The 9,086-nt window shown below is 41.7% G+C and overlaps 1 protein-coding gene across 1 annotated transcript in view; it reads right to left on the reverse strand.

The window, feature by feature from the left end:
* Nucleotides 1-9,086, reverse strand: part of SLC9A2 (solute carrier family 9, subfamily A (NHE2, cation proton antiporter 2), member 2) — a 104,550-nt gene that overhangs the window by 41,310 nt on the left and 54,154 nt on the right. The window contains exon 3 of the mRNA XM_011969572.1: nucleotides 6,550-6,800. Coding sequence (XP_011824962.1) covers nucleotides 6,550-6,800 — 251 coding nt within the window. The remainder of the gene's footprint in view (nucleotides 1-6,549; nucleotides 6,801-9,086) is intronic.

Here is a 9,086-nt window from a genome sequence, read left to right on the forward strand (position 1 = left end):
AACACATCTAATACATTGTCATTTCAACATCAAATCAGTATAGAAATTACTAATGGGATATTCTAGAATCCGTTTTTCCTACTCGGTCTTAAAAATCTGCTGTGTATTTATTTATTTATTTATTTATTTATTTATTTATTTATTGAGATGGAGTCTTGATCTGTTGCCCAGGCTGTAGAGCAGTGGCGCAATCTTGGCTCATTGCAACCTCCACCTTCCGGATTCAAGCGATTCTCCTACCTCATCCTCCCGAGTAGCAGCTGGGATTACAGCCATCCACCACCATGCCCGGCTAATTTTTGTATTTTTAGTAGAGATGGGATTTCGCCATGTTTTCCAGGCTGGTCTCAAACTCCTGACCTTGAGTTATCCACCTGCCCCGGCCTCCCGTAGTGCTGGGATTACAAGCGTGAGCCACCGCACCCAGCCTCTGCTGTGTATTTTAAACTTACAACACAACTCAATTCTACTTTCAAGTGCTCAGAAGCCACACGAGGCTGGTGGCCACCCTATGGCAGGACCGAGGAAAGAAGTGACAGCTTACTATTTTTGTTCCTCCTTCAAAGAACCAAGCAAATGCTGGGGTTCATCTATTGAATCTACTAAATTAAACAGCTTAAACCATAAACATAAATACAAATAATTTCATGAATTGTTTACATGTCTCTAGGTTAAGGTTTATAATTTCCAATTCCTTTCTGTCTTTACTCGTCTTACACTACAGTTCAGGCAAAGTTATACAATAGAAAATAAAAGATAATCATAAGCTTTTTGTTGCTTTCTTTGTTTTTCCTTTTTCCTGAATATGTCCAAGAAATTAAGGGGTATATGCTTTGTTTTTGTATCACTTAATTTCTAGCATCATTTTCCTACCTTTCCTCCTCCCACCCCAGCCTTATTTATGTTTGGGGTGGTCATACCAGATTTTGAAGTGGTCAGTCTTGGCCAGTCAGAGCTATCAGTGAAAGTGTACACTATAATTAAAAGTACAACTATTATTTGTCAAGGCGGTGTAAGGTACAATGACCCAGTGAGAAGAAACAGGGAGCCAGAGATCTAAGGCTCTAGTCTTGATTCCCAGCTTCCTTCTTTGTAAACTCTCTTCCTGCTCTTCTTCACACTTGAGGACATTGAGATGAGGGTCAGTTGGCATCATGTGTTTGAAAGCATGTTATAAACACGATATATCATATAATGTTTTATGAATGTTCTACAATGTCATGTGTTTATTATTTTTAATCTTTGTGAACACAAGTAAACATGTTGAACTGGTTATTCTGGTATCTAGGGCTATGGTTTAACCCTCTTGGATCTTGAAGAGATGGTCCCCTAAATGCTACAAAGTGTGGGTAAACCAAGAGGAACTAGGATAGGTAAAAAAAAAAAAAAAAAAGGCATGCTTTCCTATTTTTTCTCAAAATGTTAAACAGATGACAATTATCAGCTCCTACAAAGAAAAAGGATGAAGAGAGCATATGATCTTCACACCTTTACCAGTGACTACTTCAGTCCAGCAAGCTGGAGCTACTCCTGGATTTCATTCCTAAACCTATCATTCTGGAAATTCCCGTTACAAATTTACTTAGTTACAAATTTGCATGGGGATGTGCTGGGTTTTTTTTTTTGGTGGGGGGAGGGGATGTTGCACATAAACAGGACTGACCTGGTAACTGGGGACGCAGGGTCAGGTCTAATTCTCCACTGAGTCATCTGACAGCCATGTTTTGTCCATCAGGGCCTTGATTTATTTATTCATAAGAATGAAACTAATCACCATATTCTACTTTCTTTGCAATAATGCTACTGGAATAATTAGCAATAAACAGAAAACACTTAGGAAGTACTCTTAAGGAAAGAAATACTAAGGAATTATTAATCCATCACAGCAGAACTAAAAAATATTGGGCACGGCCAGGGGCAGTGGCTCACACCTGTAATCCCAGCACTTGGGGAGGCTGAGGTGGGTGGGTCACGAAATCAGGAGATCGAGACCATCCTGGCTAACATGGTGAAATCCCATCTCTATGAAAGTACAAAAAAAAAACCAATTAGCCGGGTGTGGTTGCGGGGGCCTGTAGTCCCAGCTACTTGGGAGGCTGAGGTGGGAGAATGGCGTGAACCCAGGAGGCAGAGGTTGCAGTGAGCTGAGATCGTGCCACTGCACTCCAGCCTGGGTGACAGAGCGAGACTCCATTTCAAAAAATAAAATTTAAAAAAATGGGCACTTACTCTCCTATCTGAAGGAGGAGTTAGCCATTTTCAAAATTTGCTGCTGTGGAGGCCAAGTACACCCTTCCCTCTTCAGGTCAGTGTGTTTCCAATGTCCCACTTATTAGAGCCCAGGGAACTGTGTAGGGTAGAAGGGGAGGATCAGAAAGGAGTCTGAAATCCAAAAGGGGATAACAAACTTTGGCTTAAGTTGATTTCTATAATGACTCTGAATTTTAGTGATCAATTTATCCAACCGTTAGCGTCCTTAGGTAAAGAAAGTAAAATGAGGTCAAGTACACCATTGTCCATAGGAATCGTCAGTGCTTTGACTCTGAGCATTTTTCTGAATATAAAGTTCAAAACACATGAGTCAAGACAGGAATTTCTAAAATCAATAACTATTAGTCACCTCTCATGCCCTGCTATAGTGCTTTGATACTCAAAAGTGTCCAGCGCTATTGATATGTGAAGCTTCTGGTTTAAAGGATGATGGAAACTTTCCCTTAACTCTATTTCTGGTGCTGTGGAAACTGAAATATACACGTATGCACACACAGGCATATGCGCACACACACACACATTTCCCTATTGCCACAATTTATTCCAGGATAGAAATGAGTAGAAGAATGTTAGAAAACAGGGAATTGCATTTACCCTATTAGTGTTTGAGTCTAAAACCCTTCTGAATATACAATAAAACATAAGCGTAAATCATTCCTTAACATTAAATTAGGTTTTGGAGTATTAGGAAGGACCACAAAGGGGAAACCAAATTTAAGACAGCTCAGAAGACATCTCTCCAAATATTTTGTAAGACAGAAGAAGATTTCACCTCATTATTTAATTTACTTGTCAGTAAAAAGCCTACAAAACCACAGTCTTATGATAAAGTTAAATAGCAGGAACAGTAGACAGTAAAAAGCCTATAAAACCACAGTCTTATGATAAAGTTAAATAGCAGGAACAGTAGACTTTCACTATCTTTCCAAAGAAATCAAGATACTGAAATCCTGTCCAGCGCTTTCCTCTAAAAGCTTCCTTGCATTTTTAACCCAAACCAAAATCTTCTGTTACTCAGAAGATTGTTTCTTTTTCATTAGATTCATCTAGTAACTACCTGCTCATTAAGTAAGTGACATCCTTCTAGAACAGGCTGCCCAAGAGTCAACAAAGCTAATGTAGAGGGTTACAGGCTCTGAAAGGCAACATGAAGAGGACAGGAGAAGGAAGGATGGATGGAAGAAGGTGGAGGAGGGAGAGATGGAGGAGAGCAGGCAAAACTCAGGAAAGCCAAGTTTCACAACTGGGTTACAAATCATTACAGAGGCAGTTTAACCTTTCTGCCCACCCAGCAGCTGCCTGTCCTATCTGCCTAGTTTCCTTTCTCAGGAGCTGCCCATTTCTCTTAAGAAAACAAGGGAAAGTCCTGAGCATTCTCCGTACGTCAGGTGCCTTCACTCCCATTAACCTTAAAATTGGTTTATAAATGGTAGAAGAGAGAGTGCAATTAGTACAAAGTATGATAGGAATTTCTAAACTCGGTACAGTTTAAGCCCAGAAAAAATGACTAGTTCTGTAAAAGAGGTGTATGTAGATATGCATTTTAATTGCATCATTATGCTGTATCCCCGGACCGAAGTAAATACAGTAATTACACATAAAGTGCACATAATGCACTTTAGAGAGGGGCAGGGCATGCACATCTGTGATCTACAACATAAGGAAGCAACACACACGGTCAGGTTTTGAATGGCATACTAATTACCCCACATTAGAAAAGAGGGTATCACTTCTGAGAACAAACATACCCCAATGTGAATGTGTACCTGCATTTGTCATGACAGCATAATGGGTGCACATGGTAATTTTGATGCAAACATGCTTATATCACCAGTAATATCTTATTTAAGGACCCATTTATTATTTCGGTATACTTTGAGCAATGACAATATTAGTTTATTTTTTATTTTTTTGAGACCGAATCTCAATCTGTTGTCTGGGGTGGAGTGCAGTGGTGTGATCGCGGCTCACTGCAATCTCCACCTCCCAGTTCAAGTGATTCTCCTGCTTTAGCCTCCTGAGTAGCTGGGATTACAGACACGCACCACCATGCTGGGCTAATTTTTGTATTTTTTTAGTAGAGACAGGGTTTCGCCATGCTGGTCAGGCTGGTCTCAAACTCCTGACCTCGAGTAATCCACCCACCTCATCCTCCCAAAGTGCTGGGATTACAGGCGTGAGCCACTGCACCTGGCCAATGACAATATTAGTTTAAATGTAATAAAAACATTTCCTCTACACTAAGTTGTCAAGAAAATCTTCAGTTTGAAGTTGGAAACAAAGGCCCACAAACCACAGCAGAGAATTACCTGTGCTACTTATCAGGAGTATGTGGCCCTATTTGTCTCTTACTTCTGAATTCGTAGCGTAAGTAAACCTGTGATCCCATCTTCACAAGAGGCCAGTGACTTGATATAGCATAGGTCTTCCAAACCTTCCATCACCAACATCAGGGATGCACCAGGATTCCCACCCCATCTAATTCTTCAACTTTCCCCCCATATGCTGGATCTTTAAGAACCCCAATTCCTGCCTGCAAACATCTGGCAAACTGACAAATTTACATAGCTCCTTTGTGAGTTCTAGAACTTTTACATATACTCAGACTTGCAATGCAATTCAAGGTTCTCATACCCTGACTCTTGCTAGAAGAACACTGCTGGAAACTAGATACCAAGTCCCTCCCCTACAGTCTTTTTAGAGACCTTGTAACTAGTTGGTCATACGTTTTCAATGACACTGGCCAAAGAACAGTGAGGAAACTGGAAGTCATACAAATGATATGAATAGCAACCAGGAAGACATGGTACATTACTGGGTCAAACTAGATTAATGCATTGCTTTATTTAGGTTTCTCTATGAAACAGAAAACCACCCAACCTGTAACTCAGGGCTTTCATGACCCCAGGTTCCACTCTCTTCGTGTAGGGGGTCTTTAACTTCCTCTACCACCAATCTCATCTGCTTCTGATACAGACGTGCTGATAAACGGCAAAAGTCAAACTAGTCCCCAGTCAAACGATCATCTTAATCAGACCGGAAGAGAAAATTTCAGGATGATCTAGGCTTATGCTTATAGCTGCAAAATTCTAAATATGTATGGCAGGTCCTAGCATTTAGCCTAGTGCATATGGAGCTGTAAATGCATATTTGTAAAAGTAAAAAAAAAAATGTAAAAGCATTCCATTACTAAGTATTTCTCAATGATCGTATACAGGGTCTTGCCATAATAGAATAGAAGCTTGTTTTTGGAAGCTACAAAAACATCCACAGCCAATGAGCAGCCTCCTTCAAAGTGATGCTCCAAATGCTAAAACAGGATTCAAACTCCATCATTCATCAGCCTACTTGTCTAACTTCTCAAACACTTCCTTCAGAACCAGTTAGTGCATGAGACACTAACCATACCTTTAGTAAATAAACAGTTCCTGGCTTTAAACATTTCCTGCTTGATTAATCCTGCATCTTGGTTTAAACAGCTACACTGAAATTGCGTGGTCACAACTCTTATTTTGCTTTGAATGACTAAGCTGTTATCCCAAATCAAATCTACCATTCAAAATATTTCTATGACTAAGGTTATGCCAGTGAATATCCATAAGTCATTCCAGAGCTCCAAGAGCAGCTTGGGATGTGACTTTGTTGGAATAAGCTTATAGGTTCCCATGTGGACTACCCTAATTGGGCATCAAACTCATACAATTCTTGGTGCCTGACCAAGATCCACCCCAACAATTTACTGTCGTATTTTATGAGACCCAGAAGAATGTTTAAGCAGCTTTCTATCTGAGCAACAAATCATGGTAGCATAAGTTTTGCTGATATATATTTCCATTTCTTTGTAACAAAATGTAAGAAAATCTTTTTTTTTTTTTTTGAGACAGAGTCTCGGTCTGTCGCCCAGGCTGGAGTGCAGTGGCGCAATCTCAGCGCACTGCAAGCTCCGCCTCCTGGGTTCACGCCATTCTCCTGCCTCAGCCTCCCGAGTAGCTGGGACTACAGGTGCCCACCACCATGCCTGACTAACTTTTTGTATTTTTAGTAGAGACAGGGTTTCACCGTGTTAGCTAGGATGGTCTCGATCTCCTGACCTTGTGATCCACCCGCCTCGGCATCCCAAAGTGCTGGGATTACAGGCAAAATCTATTTTTAATTGTTCTTAAAAGAATAAGAAAACCTAGTGTTTCATATAACTTATTCAACTTTAATATCTTAGCTGAGAATGCATGCATTCAATGAAATGTCATCATCGAGCACTTTTAACAAAGAATTACTTACGCCATGATGCCCGAGAGGTGAAACATTTCGGCTGTGATGTAGGACAAATAACTGTACAGGAAAACGAAGAGTGGCTCGATCACTCGGATATTATGGGTGAATCGAGTAGTAAATGCCGCTATAAAGCCCAGGAAGATGCCAATCAGCACCCCACCGATTCCCACAACAAAGAAGTTTGCGATTCCTGCAAACACGTCAATGGTCTCAATGGTTTTCATCTGGCAAAACGACTTGAACAAGTTGTACAGGACCTGCAGGAAAAAGAAAACACCTTGTCAAGACCCTTTCCAGTTTCCCCATTATCACTCTGGGCACAAACGCATCTACCTGGCCTTCTAATAAGGACATTTCTTCTGTGTACCCAAGTAGGAAAGTGACAATCCTTGTGTATTCGTTTGTCTCATATTTTAATACCGTAGCTTTAAACTAACCAAAAAAACCTTTCAATAAAAGTCAGTTGTCAGGGAATTTATTTCTACAAGTAAGGGAGAGGCAATTTCAAAGTCATTGCATAACTTATTCCAAAAACATTATTTTTTCCAGATATCATCTGAAAGATTATTTTAAAATATTTGTTTGCCATCCAGCACACCCAGCTCATGTTACCATTGCTTGGTAAGGAACATGACAGCAAGAAAGCTTATCGGTGCTGCTGTGAACACATTTACCTTATAAGGTCCTATTGTGGAACCACATGACAGAAGGGACTCACGCATCAGGACAGGTACCCAGGATGAGTCAGTCATCCTCCCAGGTCACCAGCTCCTCACTCCACACTCCTCCTCCTCTCCCCACCCACAAATACATGTCTGGTGTAACTGAGACACACCCAAAGGAATTTTCTTCAAGCAAAGAGGCAGCAAACTTGTGTGTGTGTGTGTGTGTGTGTGCGCGCACGCACGCATCTGCCTAGGTTTTCTTATTCCTTAAGAATAATTTAAAATGGATTTATCTTAATTTTGTTACAAAGAAATGGAAATGCACATCAGCAAACCTTCATGCTATAATGAGACTGCTCTGTTGTTCTTTTTTTTTTTTTTTTTTTTTTTGAGTCTCACTCTGTCACTCAGGCTGGAGTGCAGTGGTGTGATCTTGATGTCAGCTCACTGCAACCTCTGCCTCCTGGGTTCAAGCCATTCTCCTGCCTCAGCCTCCAAAGTAGCTGAGATTACAGGCAGACACCACCACCCCCGGCTAATTTTTGTATTTTTAGTAGAGATGGGAGTCTCACCATGTTGGCCAGGCTGGTCTCGAACTCCTGACCTCAAGAGATCCACCTGCCTTGGCCTCCCAAAGTGCCAGGATTACAGGTGTGAGCCACCACGCCCAGCCTGTTGTTTCGTTCTTTACATAGTCTTGGTTTAGTGAAGCCTTCAAAAGTGCCAGGCACTTCATGTCTGCTGGACCATATGCTTTCAACTTGTGCCTGGGGCCACTGACCGAACTGAAATGGAAAGTCATGGCTGCAGACCCACCACTTTCTTTTCACAAAATAAGCGAGTCAAACACCAGCCAACCAAGTGGCCTGCTTCTTTTTCACTGTGATATTTACAACTCTGGGAGCACCTGTAATCTCCAGGAAAACCGACTGATAAGGACGTTAGGGAGAAAGGCCATGCTACACCCTCATTTGGAGTCTGAGAAACTCAAAACTGGTCCCATTTGTTCAAGGTCAAATGACACAAACTGTCAGAGGCAGTATTAGCATCCAAGCCTCCTGATCTCCTGATTAAGTGGTTCAAGGTTCAATCATGGGAGAATGAAGTCACACTGCCTGGTAAGCAGTGTGCGGCCTGGCCAATGCCATCTCACTGTCTCTGCTTCACTTTATGGTCATCGCCTACCACAATATGGGTTTCATACGTTATTCTTTCCTCCTTTCTACTTGATTATACGCTCCTTGTGATCGGTCAACACCTTATTACAATTTACATCTTCTATGTTGCCTAGTAGATGACAATAAATGTCTGTTGGCTTTGAAAAATAGTGGATTATTCCCTAGGGAACAGTGAACTTTTCCTTTTCCCTAATTGTTGGTGTAACACTCGAGATCATTTGCTATCCTCCCCACCAAGAAATGACTTCAGAGAAAAACAAAAGAGACTCATTCTCCTGAAAACTTAAATATTTCAAAGACATCATTGTTTGTCAGACAGAGAAGAAAATGGCTCCACGTAGCACCCACTTCCACTTTGAACCTGCTGTCAGCATCGGTTTTCATCAGTATCAACACGCCACAGTTACTTCCTGAGACAGGATCACAGATGTGCTATATATACCCCTTGCCTCCAAACAGCCAAAGGCAAAAGGGACGATCACCGGCGTCCCAGAGGAGAGGCGGGTTTCCCAGCCATCTGCTTCTGCAGGGACAGCCTCTCTCCAGGGCCACTCGGGCACCACATTCTATCTCCAGCCTCCAGCCTGCACCTGGGAGGCTCATCTCTTCTTTGCTCTAATCCCACTGCAGCCACTACAAGACCTACTTCCTTGGGACGGGCGCGGTGGCTCAAGCCTGTAATCCCAGCACTTTGGGAGGC

The sequence above is a fragment of the Mandrillus leucophaeus genome, unplaced genomic scaffold, assembly GCF_000951045.1.
Source record: "Mandrillus leucophaeus isolate KB7577 unplaced genomic scaffold, Mleu.le_1.0 Scaffold9, whole genome shotgun sequence".
NCBI lineage: Eukaryota > Metazoa > Chordata > Mammalia > Primates > Cercopithecidae > Mandrillus > Mandrillus leucophaeus.